Source organism: Balaenoptera musculus, chromosome 16 (assembly GCF_009873245.2).
Source record: "Balaenoptera musculus isolate JJ_BM4_2016_0621 chromosome 16, mBalMus1.pri.v3, whole genome shotgun sequence".
Lineage (NCBI taxonomy): Eukaryota > Metazoa > Chordata > Mammalia > Artiodactyla > Balaenopteridae > Balaenoptera > Balaenoptera musculus.
In genome coordinates, this window is record NC_045800.1 from 66,567,205 (window position 1) to 66,585,180 (window position 17,976).

Here is a 17,976-nt window from a genome sequence, read left to right on the forward strand (position 1 = left end):
CTTAATTTCTCTGTTTGATAGTTTGTTGTTATTGTATAGAAATGCAACAGATTTCTGTATATTAGTTTTGTATCTTGCAACTTTACCAAAGTCATCAATGGGCTCTAGTAGTTTTTTGGTGGCATCTTTAGGATTTTCTATGTATAGTATCATGCCATCTCCAAACAGTGATAGTTTTACTTCTTTGTTTCCAATTTGGGTTTCTTTTATTTCTTTTTCTTGTCTGATTGCTGTGGCTAGGACTTCCAATACTATATTGAATACAAGTGGCAAGTATGGGCATCCTTGTCTTGTTCCCAGTTTTAGAGGAAAGGGTTTCAGCTTTACCCCGTTGAGTATGATGTTAGCTGTGGGTTTGTCATAAATGACCTTTATTGTGTTGAGATATGTTCCCTCTATACCAAATTTGATGAGAATTTTTATCATGAATAGATGTTGAATTTTTTCAAGTGCTATTTCTGCATCTGTTGAGATGATCATGTGATTTTTATCCTTCCTTTTTTATTGTGGTTTATCACATTGATTGATTTATGAATTTTGAACCATCCTTGCATCCCTGGAATAAATCACAGTTGATCATGGTGTATGATCCTTTTTATTTATTGTCGAATTTGGTTTGCTAATATTTGTTGAGGATTTTTGCATCTATATTCATCAAATATACTGGCATGCTATTTTCTTTTTTTGTAGTGTTTTTATCTGGTTTTGGTATAAGGATAATAGTGGCCTCATATAATGAATTTGGGAGTGTCTGTCTTCTTCAGTTATTTGGCAAAGTTTGAGAAGGATAGGTATTAGATCTTCTTTATATGTTTGGTAGAATTCCCCTGTGAAGCCATCTGGTCCTAGACTTGTGTTTGCTGGGAGTTTTTTAAAATTGCAACTTCAATTGCATTACTAGTGATCAGTCTGTTCAGATTGTCTATTTCTTCCTAATTCAGGCTTGGAAGGTTGTATGTTTCTGGAAATGAGTCCATTTCTTCTATGTTATCCAATTTGTTGGCATATAATTATTCATAGTATTCCCTTATGATTCTTTGTATCTCTGTGGTATCTGTTGTTATTTCTTGTCTTTCGTTTCTTACTTTGCTTATTTAGGTCTTTCTTTTCTCCTTGATGAGCCTGGCTAGAGGTTTATCAATTTTGTTTATCTTTTCAAAAGTCCAGCTCTTGGTTTCATCGATCTTTTCAATTTTTTTTTATCTCTATTTTATTCATTTCCTCTCTGATCTTTATTTTTTCCTTCCTTCTGCTGACTCTGGGCTTTGCCTGTTCTTCTTTTACTCATTCATTTAGGTAGTAGATTAGGTTGTTTATTTGAGTTTTTTTCTTGTTTTGGTGGGTAGGTGTGTATCACTATAAATTTCCCTCTTAGAACTGGTTTTGCTTCTAAGATTTTGAAAAGTTGTGTTTCCATTTTCATTTGTCTCAGGTATTTTCTGATTTCTTCAATGACCCATTGGTTTTTTAGTAGCATGTTGTTTAGTCTCCATGTATTTGTGCATTTTCCATTTTCTTTCTGTAATTGATTTCTAGTTTCATACTGTGTGGTCAGAAAAAATGCTTGATAAAATTTCTATTAAATTTGTTGAGACTTGTTTTGTGGCCTAGTACAGGATCTGTCCTTGAGAACATTCCATGTGCACTTGAAAAGAATGTGTATTCTGCTGTTTTTGGATGGAATGTCCTGTAGGTATCTATTAAGTCCAACTGGTCTACTTTGTCATTTATGTGTCATTTAAGATCGTTGTTGCCTTATGATTTTCTGTCTGGATGATCTGTCCATTGATGTAAGTGGGGTGTTCAAGTCCCCTACTATTATTGTATTACTGTCAGTTTCTCCTTTATGTCTGTTAATATTTGTTTTATATATTTAGGTGTTCTGTATTAGGTGCATATATGTTAAGGGGTTTGATATCCTCTTCTTGTATTTATCCCTTTATCATTACGTAATGTCCTTCTTTGTCTTTTGTTACAGAGTTTGTTTTAAAGTCTATATCATCTGATGTGATGGTAGTAGTGGCTACCCTCGCTTTCTTGTTGTTTCCATTTGCATGAAATATCTTTTTCCATCCCCTTAATTTCATCCTGTATGTGCCTTTCACCCTGAAGGGAGTCTCTTGTAGGCAGCATATTGAAAGTTCTTGTTGTTTTATCCAGTCATCTACCCTATGTCTTTTGATTGGAGCATTTAGTCTATTGACATTGAAAGTAATTATTGATTAGTATGTTCTTATTGCCATTTTATTACTTGTTTTCTGGTTGTTTTGTAATTCTTCTGTGTTCTTTTCTACTTTTCGTTTCTTTATAGTTTGATGATTTTCTTTAGTGGTATGCTTATGTTCCTTTCTCTGTAGTTTTTGTATATATATTGTAGGCTTTTGATGTGTGGTTATCATGGGGTTCATATATGTAGACCTGTAATTATATCTACTTGCTTTAAGTAAGTAGTCCTTTAAGTTCAAATGCATCCTAAAAGATCTACATGTTTTTACTCCTCTTTCCCACATTTTGTATTTTTGATGTCATATTTTACATCTTCATGTTATCATATTGATCATTGTAGAGATAATTGATTTTATATTTTTTGTCTTTTAATCTTTATACTAGCTTATTTAAGTGCTTGGTCATCAGCCTTTACTGTCTATTTGCCTTTACTAGTGGGATTTTTTCTTTCCTATAGTTTCTACTTCTTTTATTTTATACTTAGATAATATAGATTCCTACTTCTGTCTTTTCCACTTAGAGAAGACCCTTTAACAGGTTTAGTATTGATGAACTCTTAGTTTTTGCTTGTCTGAGAAGTTCTTTATTTTCCCTTTGATTGTATATGTTAATCTTGCTGGGTAGAGTATACTAGGTAGCAGGTTTTTCCCTTTCAGCACTTTGAATATATCATGCCACTTCCTTCTCACCTGCAAAGTTTCTGCAGAGAAATCAACTGATAGCCTTATGGAGGTTCCCTTGTATATGATTCTTTGTTTTTCTCTTCTGCCTTTAGAATTCTTTCATTATCTTTAACTTTTGCTGCTTTAATTTTGATATGTCTTGGTTTTGGTCTGTTTGGGTTCATCTTGTTTGATATCCTCTGTGTTTCCAGTACTTGGATATCTGTTTCCTTCTTCAGTTTTAAGAAGTTTTCAGTCACAATTTCATCAAATACAATTTCAACCCTTTTTCTCTCTCTTCTCCTTCTGGACCCCTATAATGCGAATGTTGGTACACTTAATGTTGTCCCACAGATCTCTTAAACTGCTCTCATTTTGCTGTTCTGATCAGGCAGTTTCCATTATTCTGTCTTCCAGATCACTTTTGCATTTTTCTGTATCACCTAGTTTGCTGCTAATTCCTTCTAGTGTATAGTTCATTGCTGTTATCGTATTGTTCAATACAATAACTGACTGGTTCTTTTTAATATTTTCTAGTTCCTTGTTAATATTCTCACTGTGTTCATCTATTCTTTTCCCTAATTCCATTAGCATCCTTATTACTGGTGCTTTAAATTCTTTATCTGGTAAATTGTTTATTTCTGTTTCATTAGTGTTGGTTTTTTTTTTTCCCCAGGCTTTGTTCTTCTCTTTCAATGAGACCAATTTCTCTGTCTTCTCATTTTGCTTAACTTTCTTTGTCTCTATGAAATTAGGTGAAACAGTTATGCATTGCAGTCCTGAATGTGTCCTTATGTGGGAGTGTCCTTATACAGTATGTGTGTGCCCAGTGGCTTTGGTGGGAGAGAGAGCTGGATTTGATGTGAACACAAGTCACATCTTTCCTCAGGGTGTGCTGGTAGTTGTCATCTTGGTAGGAGGTGGGATAGGAGATGGAGGCGCTAGGGCTGGACCCAGGTGTGAGTTGGGTCTTCCCCTCTGCTTGATGGCTGTCACTGCCCTATTGCGAGCAAGGTCAGGTCTCAAGTTGCTGGAGCAGAAGCCCTGAGGGTTAGGTCCAAGCTGGCTCCATTCCCTTTAAGTTTGTGCCCCTCCCCCTCCCAGCATTGGCACCCTCACCCCAGAAAGGAACAGTGCTGGAACAAGAGGGGCTGGTGTGGGCACTCAGTGCATGTTCAGGTGTGGGCTGTGGTGGTCAGGCCTGGGTCAGAGATCTGTACTGCTTCTGATGTGCTGCCTGTATAAGCACCAGTAATGGCTGCCCTTGCCCTACTCAGATGTTGCTTTGAGTCTAAGCCACCTTTGTCTCTCATAGCTGGGCTCTTCCTTCTGTCTCTGCCACTTTTGCCCTAGTGGGGAGCTATGCCACAGGGCAAGTTGGGCCTGTGTGGGCAGTTGGCATGCATTGGGGCACAGGCTGTGGCGGTCTGGCTGTAGACAGAAATGGGGCTTTTTCTGATGAGTTGCCTGTGTAAGCGTTAGTAATGGCTGTCCCCACCCTTCTCAGATGCTGCTCCAGGTCTGAGCCACATCTGTGTCTCACAGCTAAGCTCCCAAGCAGGGCTGGAGCACTCACTAGCTCAGGCTGAGGTGCACACCAGAGCGGTGTAGGAAATCTGCCCCCTCAGCTCTGCTTCAGGAACAAGTGAGTGTGCACAGACTCTTCATGAATGGAGTTTATGGCTTTAGCTGTTACATTAAGGTGCATGATCCATGTTGAGTTAATTTTTATGTATGGTATGAGGCAGGGGTTCAGCTCCCTTCTTTTGCATGTAAATATACAGTTGTCTCAGCACTGTTTATTGAAACGACTACTTATTCTTTCTGCATTGAGTTGTCTAGACACGTTTGTTGAAAATTAATTGACTATAAATTTAAGGGTTTAATTTTGAACTCTCAATTCTATTCTATTGATCTATATGTCTATTCTTATGCCAGTAACACACTTTCTTGTAGCTTTTTAGTAAGTTTTGAAGTTGGAAAGTGTGAGTCCTCCAGTTTTGTTCTTTTTAAAGATTGTCTTGGTTATTTTGTGTTCCTTGCATTTTCATATGAATTTTAGGTTCATCTTGTCAATGTCTGCAAAAAATACAGCTGGCATTTTGATAGGAGTTGTACTGAATTTATAGTTTAATTTGGGGGAATATTGCCATCATAATAATATTAAGTCTTCCAGCCCATGACATGGAAAGTCTTTCCATTTATTTAAGTCTTTTAATGATGTTTTGTAATTTTCAGTGTAGAAGTCTTGCACTTATTTTGTTAGATTCATTACTAAATATTTTGGTTTTGATTCTCTTGTATATAATATTGTTTCCTTAATTTTATTTTTATATTGTTCATTGCAAGTGTATAGGTATACAATTCATTTTTGCACATTAACATTGCATCCTGCAACCTTGCTTATCTCATATATTAGCTCTAATTTTTTTTTTTTAGTGAATTCCTTAGGATTTTCTGTATACCAGATCATGTTATACTCAAATAGATAGTTTTACTTCCCCTTAGGATTTTCTGTATACCAGATCATGTTATACCCAAATAGATAGTTTTACTTCTTTTCCAGTTTAGATACCTTTCACTTATTTTCCTTTCTTAAATTATTTGACTAGATACTGAATAGAAGTGAAAGAGGATATTCTTGTCTTATTCCTGATCACAGGGAGAAAGCATTTAGACTTTCACCATTAAGTATGTTCTTAACTGTGGGTTTTTCATAGATCCCCTTTATCAGGTTGAAGAATATTTTTGTCTTTTTTTGACTGAAATTGAATGTCTCTGAGTATTTATTCCTTACCTATCCAACAGTGAATAAAAATGGGAATGAAAGTTCATCTCACATTTGGGTAGTAAGAGCTAGAGAACCTTGAGGAACATAGCTGGACAATTAGACCAAGGGTGATATACTGTCATTTTTCTTGTGCATTATGCTTTTTTGTTTTGTTTTGTTTTAATTAATTAATTAATTAATTAATTAATTAATTTATGGCTGTGTTGGGTCTTCGTTTCTGTGCAAGGGCTTTCTCCAGTTGCGGCGAGTGGGGGCCACTCTTCATCGCGGTGCGCGGGCCTCTCACTGTCTCGGCCTCTCCCGTTGCAGAGCACAGGCTCCAGACACGCAGGCTCAGTAGTTGTGGCTCACGGGCTTAGTTGCTCCATGGCATGTGGGATCTTCCCAGACCAGGGCTCGAACCCGTGTCCCCTGCATTGGCAGGCAGATTCTTAACCACTGCTCCACCAGGGAAGCCCCATTATGCTTTTAAAAGAGGTGATATGATGAAACTGGGTCTTCCTAGTAAGGTAATTTTTTTCATACTTAATGTAGAAATGGTCCTCCTCTATTAAATTATTGTTTAGAGATCATACCTCATGGCTATAAGTGTCTCATGAGTTTGGGTAATGCTCAGTATTTAGTGTGAACTATAGTTTTTCTAAATCATTTATGTGGCAATCCTTTATCTTAGACTTGAATGACCATTGCTATATATTTATAAGATATTTAGTGATGTTTAACATCAAAGGTAGCCTTATGTTTCATTTGGGCTATAGAGGTATTTGTGATATAGTTAGTCATAAAGTCATCTTGATGACAATAAATAAACGAAGGGGTTCTCACTGACTCTGGTGTGCTGTATAGAATGCATTTTCGAATGGCTTATTTCTGCATTAGAGGAAAACACCAACCTTCTGGGGGTTGTCCACATTCCAGCATCTTGCGTCTGTTGTATTTATGATGGAAACAAGGCTAAAAAAGAGTATTTAGTCATCTGCTGTTTCCATTTGGTGCTAAACACATAGTTTTCTCTAGAGTGCAAGAATGCTAATTTATTTCATGTACCAGGGTGGATTGCAGCCATTCCTAGAGACATGAGTATTTAAATTGGCAAAAACTAAACAGCAAGTACTCTGCATATAGAAGATACATTCTCAGTATCTAGTTCTTGAGTAAGGAAAAATCTTTGTTAATTAGGGATCTGTATTTTAAATACAACTCACCTTCTAATAGGCAGGCATATACAATTGACCTTTCAACTACAGCCACAGCCATTATGTTTTGAGTTCAGAAGCTTTTTCTATGCATTCTGGTAAGTATGAAATATGACATAAGTAAGACTCACAAGTAATTGTGAGATATTCAGGTAAACATGTTCTGAGATCTGTCTCTGGAATGAGAGATAAAAGGGAGCAATAAGTTTTGTGCTATCTATTTCTGTGCCCTTTATCTGTCTTTTCAGATATAACTAGACAATTTCTGGTATTTTATTCCCATATGTGATAGGATAATTTTTATATGTGTGAGATGTTTCAAATTAATTGTAAATTTTTAATTTGAGTTGATGTTCATTCATTCATTAATAAACATTTGTCAAATACCTTTCATGTGCCCTCATGGAGCTTACATTCCACTGAAGAAGACAGAAAACAAACATGGTAAATAACTATAATATAAAGTATATTAGTGATAAATAGTAGTAAGAAGAAAATAAAGCAGGGAAAGAAGTATGGCATGTTGAGAGTGAAATTGTTGGATGAATTTTTAGATAGAGTGGCTAGAGGAGGTTGATTTTTGAGTAAAGACTCAAAAGAAGTGAGAGAGTGAGCCAGTCATGGATCCAGAAGAGTGTTCCAGCAATGGGATGGCCTAGGGTAGGGATGGGATATGCCTAGATTTTTAGAGAACCAGCAAGGAGGTCCATGTTGCTGGATCACAGCGAACAAGGAGAGTAGTAAGGATGAGGTCAGAAAGATATATAGGATGGTTTGAGCAAAGCAGTGACATGATGACTTGCTAGGTGATAAGATGCCAAATTCTAGATAAATGAGGGTAAAGGTGATGGAATTTGCTGACAGACTAGAGTTGAGATTTGAGAGAAAGAGAAGTAAAGGCTGACAACAAGGTTTTTGGTTTGGACAACTGGAAGAACTGCTATTGAACTGGTGAAGACTGGTAGTCGTGGTTTGAGGGGTATTATCAGGAGCTCAGGTTTTGATATGCTATGTTTGAGAAGCATATTAGAGAGCCAACTGACTTTTACGTCAATTTTTTTGGCTCTCTTTTACCTGGTGCATTTTGAAATGCTCACCTTCCTCTCTATGAAGCAGTTCTTAACCTATGCATGCTTTTCCTTACACTTCCTATAGTAATTCTAATCTATTCCACCATTTTATTTTAGCATATTATTATTTAACAATTTCCGGAGAGCAGAGGACTTCAGAGTGGGTGCTTATTTTTACTTTGTATTTGTATTTCCTTCTAGCTCTTAGTTCAGTTCCACTGTATAAATACTTCTTGAAATCAGTATCTAAGAATACTCAAAACTTAACAAGATTATTAACCTAACTTATTTCTGTTTTCCTCAATCAGATGGATCTGATTGTTGGTTAAGGTAGGGAGCACTAACTTAACTTTCTGAAAAGCATGACAAATATGGGACATCTTACATGCATTTGCTCAAGGTCTTGCTTCCTGCTGGGGAATGTAGTTAGAAATCAGATATTTTTCAGAACAACCTGAGATACACAGCAATAAGCACTGAATGACACACTTACATGTAAGTGCTAAAAACTGTCATCAACAGCTAGGCCAGAACAGTTGGAAGAATAGTTCATAGGCAAATCTAGTTAGCCTAATTGGGAAAACAATTAAAGAAGAACATTTCCATTCTAGAATGAGTATACCTTAGCTTTTTGCAGTTGTGATTTCCTTTTCCAAAATTCAAAATTTTATCTCATGGAAAAGTAAATTATCTTAAGGTAGTAACCCTCAAAGTTTTCTGATGTCTTTAAAGTGGTGATAGGTATTATTAATTCATTGGTCATTCTGTGCCAGCTCCTATACAAGGCCCAGGGAATGAAAGAATTAAGACATCATTTTGGCCCCGATAGGAACTCTTAATTCAGTGAGAGACACAGATGTATCAATGAATAAATATAGCAAATGGTAATGGTTTAATAAGTCCTAGATTAGTGCTGTGTAAGTACTATTGGAACACATGAGTGTGTCCATGGATGACAGAACATGAGAATCCAAATTGTCTTGAAGGATAAATGGACATATAGCAGGAGATATGAGGGGAGGCAAGGACATAGCTCATGCAAAGGCACCTGTAGAACCTCATGTGATTCTGTGTGGCTGGAGAAAATGGTGCCTGTGAGAGAAGTGGTAGAATGTAAGGCTAGAGAGAGAAGCTGGAGTCAGATCATGCTTGTCTGTAATAAACAATATGAGAGTTATTGTGTGTGAATTAACAGTCACTTGAAAATTTTAAATTGGGGAGTGAGGATCATATTTGAAGTTTAGAGAGACTCCTCTGATTGTGTTACTGACAAAATATTGTATTAGTCAAAAAGTTGTCTTTAATATTCCTCTAATTTGTTCTGTCCTCCGTGTATTCACAAGCACTTCCTCTGTTTTCTCCCTAATCATTTTCCCACTAGACTACTACTAGGAATGAGGACGAGAACAAAGGGTACTTATTGGAGAAATATTTAATGAGGAGAATAACAGATCTTACCTAGTGGTTGGGATGAGGGAATAGAAGAGTCAAGGATATTCCTTAAGCTTATTGTTAGTCAGCTGGATATTGGGGCCCTGCAGTCGGAGAATGTTGGAGGAGAAACATATTTGGGAGTGTGTGTAAGAAAAGCAATGGGTTCAATTTTGGGCATGTTTATTTTGAGATCCAAATTGAGTTATGCTCCTGGAGCTCAGTAGAGAGGTCACTACCCGTCAATTTAAATTCACTATTGTCATTTAAGAAGACAGGGGAGAAATATTTAAGGAGGGAATATGGCCAATAGTTTGCTGTATAGAGAGAGGTCAAGTAAGAAAATGCTGGAAAAATGTTTCACATTAAATTAGGTAACCTCATTAATACCCTGTGAGGTAGGAATTATTATTCCCATTTTGTAGCTGAAGTAAGGTTAATTATTACAATCAAAAGCTCCTGCTATTGGAGTGTTTTTGTGTTGGAATTGTAACCCCAAAGTTCATGCAATTTTCATTATGAGACAGTCTTCCTGCCTTGGAGTTGCTCAGCGTTTGCCTCATTTCACCCTTAGCTTTAAAGTCACACCTTGTAGCAGGTTTTTCAAGCCTGTTGAATTAAACTTAAAAGCCAAAAAGTTTTTTGCTCTGGGAAAAGCTACCATTAAACTATCACTACTAAGATGCTATGTTTAGAGTTGTTATTTTATCAAAGGTAGATTAAAATAGTGAAGATGATACTTATTAATTTTACTCTTTCTTCATGTATCATTCACTTATATTTTGGGGCAAACTAAATGACCTTATGAATCACACTTTAATTTAGTGTTATAATTTTGGCCTGAGGTTATCTTATCAGTTTTATTCTGAAACTCAATTAAGAAATAAGTTTCTAATCTGAGTTGTATTAGGTGTGACAGTTATTTGTCAGGAAGGTATGCCTGAAATGTGTATTTTCTTTTGGGCTACTACAGAACCGTAGAGTTTTAGGAAAGTCCTTAGACAGACTTTGTGAGAGATAATGAAGCTACTGACAATAACAAAAAAATAGTGTTGGGTAGAAAGAGTGATAAGACAGGAGCCAATCCTGGATCTTATTCATAGCTGGGCCATTAAATGAGAAAGAATAGAGAGTGCTTTCATGTAGGAAGCATTATAGCTATTTAATAAATGTTGGCTTTCTTAAAAGCAATTACCACTACCACTTTTTATTAATTTAAAAAAATGATAACACTTTTTGTATCTCCTCATGAGATTCTTTGTGAAAGAATGATTGGAAACATGTTAAACAGGATAAGCCACTCCATGAATGTAAGGGATTATTAACTAGGAAGTTGCATCAACATCCCTGAGTTTGGATCCCATTTATACTAAATGATGCTATTTGCTTTCTTAGATGTACCAGAATATTTGGAGAATGGTGATTTATTTCTGACAAGTGAGTCACAGAAACTTAAATAAGGAATTGTAAGGATAATGATATTTATTGATCCTTGACTAGATGGTAAAATCCAACTTAACTCCCATAGGTGTTAATTAATATATACGGGAAAAGTTTTCTGATTTATGGATATTTGAATTTTGTTAGATTAAGTGATGAAGTATACACACAAATGGAAGGAAAGCATGAAGTACAGCAACTAGATCTTATTGAAGTAGCTCATTATTTTTATGTTTTTCTGCTTATTCTTTTTCCTTTAATCATGACACATGACTCCAGATAGAATTTATTTTTTAGGTATAAATTCAAGGCAAATAATAGATGAATACATAGTATTGTATTTGTTTCAGATGGATAGAAAATGAAATGAATACAGTGTGTTTCTGAACTTTGCATATACATTTTCTTAACTGACACAGTAGTCTGCATTAGAATTAAGTAATATTGCTTTCCTAGGAGGTTTCTTTGGAGGTATTAATATTCACTGTGGTGTATTACAACTACTTAAGGTATGCATTAATGGCCCAGAGTACATACTTTGGGTATATCTTGATACAATCATTATATGGTTTCTTCGTTTTCTATTTGAATTTGAAGAATTCTTTTATCTTCTCCTTTATTGAATTTGTCCTACTAACATGAACTAGAAAATGGGAAATAAGTATAGAAAAGCAGTGAAGATCTCTCTCTGCTGCTTAACAATGTTTTGATTGTAAAATCTTGCATTTTTTCAATCATTTTTTTCCCTCGGAACCTTCTTTTTATCTCTGTAGTCTACTCTTGTTTCACCATCCTATATCCCTCAGCTCAGTTAAGGCTAAGTATTCAACTTCCTAATTTATTTTGGAGAAAAACATTTAAATTTTGCACTATCTTGTTTTCTGATAGAACATGAAGCTGCCCACTGACCAGTGATGCAGTTAGCAGGCAACATCTTGGCAGAGAGAAGATTGGGGATAGAAGCCAACCAATAATGGAATCCAAATAGCAGAGTATCCATTAGGCTTTTCTCTGCATGTCTTCTTAGTCTTAAGAAAACAAAACTACTCTTTATGAGCTCCCTTCCCTCCAATACCAGAGAAGTAGGTTTGTCAGCTCCAGAAACTTCATTCTTCATTTAAACACCTGGAAGAGAAACTCAGTAATTTGCATGTAGTTCTGCTTTGTTGAGCAGAGTATCTGCTGAGCTATTCTACTTGGGGAGGGATGTAGCTTAGTAAGGAAGTTTTCTCTGATTTTTTGAAATGCAGGTTTGTTCAAGGGTATATGGAATCAATTGCTGTGAAAATCCTTTAGCTTTGTCCTTTCTGATGACCAGGCTATCAGAGCTTTCCTTTTTTATTTTTGAAACATTTAGATTTTTTTCTTTTTTAAACAGAAGCCCTTAAATTGGTAGAAGATACTTGCAAATGGACTGCATATCCAATTTTTTCATCCTTCCCTAAATATCATGGGAAATGTAACATGACAGGTCTATAGCTTATTTATACCAGTGAATATTTGCTTGGCTTTATTAACACTTTTGTTTTGTCTGATTTTGTATAAACTTTAAAAACTGAAGTATAACATACATACATAAAAATGTACAGCTTATACACATACAGGTCAATGAATTTTCCAAGCTAAACACACCACCTCCAAGGTAACAAGCACCCAGATCAAGAAACAGAAAATTACCAAAATTCAAAAGATCCCTTATGCCCGTTTCCAGTCTCTAATCGCCCCTCAAGAATAAACACTATTCTGATATCTAAAACTATAGATTAGTTTTGCCTGAGTTTGAACTTTATATAGATGGAATCAAGTAATATGTACTCTTTTGTGTCTGGTGTTTTTCATTCCATATTTCGTATTGTAGCATGTAACTGCATTTTGTTCATTCTCATTACTTTGGGTTGTTCCTAATTTGGGGCTCTATGAAGAGTGTTCTATGAACACTTTATATGTCTTTTAATGAACATATGAAAATATTTCTGTAAGTGTGTATCTTCTCCCAGGAGTGGAATAGAGCTGGTTCGTATACGTTCATGAACATATACATATGTTTAGCTTCGGTAGGCACTGTTGGTTTTCCAAAGCAGTTATATCAATGGCTTCACTAACATTTGATGTACAGATAGGTATAATTTAATTTTACTCTTTAGCTTTCTGTAGCATTATCATGCACAAGTTTGTCTAGACTCTCTGGATTATGTATATTTTCCACACATTTGATTTCTTGGAATAATCATATCCCAAGCTTCTTATCCTTTCTGAGCATAACTTTCTCTTACTTATTTCTTAATCATTTGTCTATTTGTTTCTTCAAAAAAATGATTAAGCTCCTAATACGTGCCATGTACTACTAGATAATGGATAAAAAATAAATAAGCTATAGTGCTTTCATTCAAGGGAAGTATAATGAAGTGAGGGAGACAGCAATATGAATATATATATTTTTAAGTGATTTCACTCAAATCTAAAAAGCTTCATCTTTGATCTGTTGTTTCTAGATTTAGTAAAGAAGTCCATTAACAACTTGTCAAATGCATTCATTATGTCTAGGTTATTAAAAAATCATGTGTATTCCAATATAAATTTCCCTTTTTTGAAGTAAAGAGACCCCATATTTTTAACTCCCTCATACAGAAGTCATCCTGTCTTCCAAATTGCTTTTTTAAAAAACATTTCTTTAATTCTTTTTTTTAAAGTATAGTGACCATAATTATCCACAGTACTTTGGGTCCTAAACTCTAGGGTGTGCATGTGTTTTTGCTTGCTTCTTTGGTTTTTTGAGAGTTCAGTATCTTCTGATGTCCTTCTTGGTAATTTACAATACATATTTAGCTTCTTGGTCTAGCACACAAAATTTTCAGGTTTATATCTTCAAGAAACAACTTATGATGACTCCTAGGTTCTTCTCCTTATTGTAACATTCGTCCTGGGTGAAGGCCCTGTAACCTGCACACACATGACTTTAGCTCCCAGCTATGAGCTAGTGATTCACAGATCTCTATTTCTAGCTCACTTCTAGATCCATGTATAGTATATTTTAATTTGGATATTATGCTGGCATCTCACATTTCGCAGATGACAAAAAGTACTTTACCTTTCTCTTCCAAATGCATTATTCATTCTGTATTCTCCATCTTGGTGAATGCATCACGATGTGCACAATGGCAAAAACAAATTTCTAGATGCTTCTAGATACCTCCACCCCCTTCCATATAAGTATCACAGAGTCTTACTGTTTTTGCCTCCTAAATATTTCTGGATCCATCCTACTACAGCCTAGCAATAGTGTTCAGCATTCAGGGCCTCATTGTCTTTTACCTGGATTATTGCCTGGTCTCCCTGACTGAAATTGCATTCTGTCTAATCACTAAATGGTCACTGCTAGAGCAATCTTTGAAAATACACATCGAAGCTTGTTGTTCTCGCAGCTCTTTAGCATGGCATCTGCTTGCGTTTCTAGCTGGATTCATCACCATTCCTGCTTAGCGTCCCTATACTTGTAGTGCCACCTGCAGTAGCATGCATACTTCTTGCTCTGTTATGCCTCAGGCCTTTGCACATGCTGTTTTCTTTTTTCTTTTTTTGGCAGATGTCCTTTATTTATTTATTTTTTTAACATCTTTATTGGAGTATAATTGCTTTACAATGGTGTGTTAGTTTCTGCTGTATAACAAAGTGAATCAGCTATATGTATACATATATCCCCATATCTCCTCCCTCTTGCGTCTCCCTCCCACCCTCCCTATCCCACCCCTCTAGGTGGTCACAAAGCACCGAGCTGATCTCCCTGTGCTATGCGGCTGCTTCCCACTAGCTATTTATTTTACATTTGGTAGTATATATAAGTCCATGCCACTCTTTCACTTCGTCCCAGCTTACCGTTCCCCCCCCTGTGTCCTCAAGTCCATTCTCTATGTCTGCGTCTTTATTCCTGTCCTGCCCCTACGTTCTTCAGAACCTTTTTTTTTTTTTTTAGAGTCCATATATATGTGTTAGCATACAGTATTTGTTTTTCTCTTCCTGACTTACTTCACTCTGTATGACAGATTCTAGGTCCATCCACCTCACTACAAATAACTCAATTTCATTTCTTTTTATGGCTGAGTAATATTCCATTGTATATATGTGCCACATCTTCTTTATCCATTCATCCAATGATGGACACTTCGGTTGCTTCCATGTCCTGGCTATGAACAGTGGGTAGACAGCTACTTCTAATTGTCCTCCCTACATCTTGTAAAAAAGTTAATTACCCCCAAATCCTGCATGAAGTAGCAGACAGCCTTTATTTTCAGAAAGGAAGGAGCTAAAAATATAGTAGTGCTGCCATTTATTAACCTCGGGTAACATTATCCGAAGGTAGCAGAGTCTTGTGAATAAGTCATGGGATTTGCAATCAGAAGACTTAGGTTTACATCTCAGTTCTTTTATCAGCCTTTTAATCTCCTTAGACTAAATACTCATTTCGTTAAAATGGGGCTAATAACACCAGCCTTACTGCCTCAAAGGGTGTTGTGATGGTCAGTGAGATACTATCCAGAAGCACTTTATAAACTATAAGTCATTATACAACACAAGTCCTCACATCCTAGTGTAGTAGCAAATAAGAGAAATCCTTCCCATGCAGGAAAGAGTATAACATAGCTGTTAGGATCATGGCTTAGCAGTTGCACTGACTTGGGTTACAGTGCAAGAAATACCACCATTTAGCTTTGTCAGTTGGATCATGAACTCAGTCTCTCTACATATCAGTTTTCTCATCTTTAAAAAGGAGAATAATATGTATCATGAGTTTTTATAAGGATTACATGAGATATTGTATGTGGAATGCATACGTTATTGTTAAGTTCCCTTGAATTAGTTTTCTTTAAAATAAACTTTTTATTTATATTAATAATTTTAGATTTCTAGAAAAGTTGCAAAGATAGTACAGAAATTTTCTATCTACTTTTCTTCTGATTTCCTTCATTGTTAATGTCTTACATTAGCCACAATGAACAAACATTGATGCATTACTATTAACTAAACTCTGGGCTTTTTTTGGAATTCATCAGTTTTCCCATTAATGTCTTTTTTCTGTTCCAGGATCTGATCCAGGGTTCTATGATGCATTTAGTTGTCATGTCTCCCCAGTTTCCTCTGGTCTGTGACAGTTTATCAGTCTCTTTGTTTTTGTGACCTTAACAGTCTTGAGGAATACAGTGCAGGTATCATGTAGGATTTTCCCCAGTCTGGTTTTGTTGGTTGTTTTTCTCATGATTAGACTGAGACTGTGGGCTTTTGGAGAGAATTCCAGACAGATGAAGTACTCGTCTTGTCACAGCATATCAAGGAGCACCCGATATCCATGTGACATCACTGATGATGTTAACATTCATCTCTTGGTTAAGGGAGTACTTGCCAGGGTTTTTCAATGTATATTGAGCTAGTTTTAACCAGCTATCACTTATATAGGACTTTCTTTTTCCTCTCCTCCCACTGTTTGAAATGCTTTTCGTTTATATTTATTGCAAATGTCATCTCTGAGGCAATATCTTCTCTGACCACCCAAGCTAAAGAGCTTCTCTTCTCAAGTCAGTCAGTGTTGTGTTTTCTCGATAGCAGTTTTCAGTACCTGAAATTGTCTTGTGTATTTGTTTTACCTAGTTTATCTGTTTGTCTTTAGGCCCCCTCCCCCTCAAACAAGAACATAAGCTTCAGGAGAACAAGGTCCTTGTAGGATTGTTCACTTCTGTGCACTTGACATCTAAGCACAAGGGCTAGCATATACTAAATGCTCAATAACTATTTGTTTGAATAAATGTCAAAGAAAGAAAAATCCAGGATTAACTTATTAGCAAGTATTTCTGAAAATGAGTGGAAGATAGCTGAATGGTGGGAAGTTTAATTTAGTATTCTTAACTTAATTGGTTTAGTTTTAACAAAAAGGTTAAATGCAATCATCACCATCTATGCAAATAAGGAATCAGCATCCTTGTAATTCAAGCTGTCTTATAATTCACTTCATAATGTGAAAGCCAAAGTATTTTTCTGACTTATAAGTATATGACTGACAAATGTAAGCGTTACTCAGTTATCATACATCTGTACCATTGTGACCTTTATTTGCTATGGCTTAGCTTTCCTATTACAGAAATTTTAACAGAATCAGGAGGAGTATAGAAATAATTTATGCCCTTTATTTTAACTTATAGTTATGAATTCCTAGTATCTATTATCTTTTCATTTATATTGGCAGAAAAATGGACCTTCTTGGCATAAATCTTTCTTCCATAACCTCTCTTTTTATTTCTTTCCTCAGGACCTAAAATCTCCAAATCAGAGGGATGAAATTGCAGGTGCCCGGGCCTCATTGAAGGAGAACTCCCCCATACTGCATTCAATTTGTTCAGCTTGTTTGGAACATTCTGATGTCGCTTCCCTCAAAGCCAGCAAGGACACAGTTTGTGAAGAAATTCAGAACGCCCTCAATGTAATTTCAAATGCTTCACAAGGCATCCAGAATGTGTTAGTCCCACCAGAACCTCAGGCAGCAACCCTGGGAAGTGCCCTTGATGAGCTTGAGGTAAGTTGAGAGAAAATTAAAATGTGATTTGATGTACCAATATGAAAATTAATAGATGTGTGTTCTCAGATCCTTGGGTTGGAGTTCAGAGTATGAGTAAATAAAAATCCAGTGACCTAATCAGTCTCTATCATTGTCTGTGTTTTCCAAAGAATTGATTAGCAGGACAATATTCTATCAGTAGACTTCTGATTCCTTTACATCTCTGCCAAGGAAGCCAATGCATTTAAATTGGGATTGTTAATTAGATTGAAATGATGACTTTATTTTACATAGATAAACTTATGAAATGTAGGATTTATTCATTCCACAAATACTTATTATTGGCGCTGTTCTTTATGCTTGGGATATAATTGAGCGCTGCTCTCTTGAACTCCTCACATTTGAGTTTGGACTAGGGTGGCTAGTGAATATTAAGGCTAAATTTTGTAAGCAGAACCAACTGGATTTGACAGAATGGTTGTGGGGTGTGAGAGAAAGGGAAGAGTCATGGCTGGTGTGGGGTGTGAGAGAAAAGGAAGAGTCATGGCTCCTCTAGAAGCACACACTGGACAGAATTTGGGATACAAGGTGTTATTAGGAATTAACATGTGTTAAGGAA

General features: G+C 36.0%; 1 protein-coding gene across 1 annotated transcript in view; it reads left to right on the forward strand.

Moving 5' to 3' along the window:
• The window catches only part of CTNNA3 (catenin alpha 3), a 1,729,751-nt gene that overhangs the window by 445,036 nt on the left and 1,266,739 nt on the right, over positions 1 to 17,976 (forward strand). The window contains 1 exon segment of the mRNA XM_036828186.1: positions 17,112 to 17,375. Coding sequence (XP_036684081.1) covers positions 17,112 to 17,375 — 264 coding nt within the window.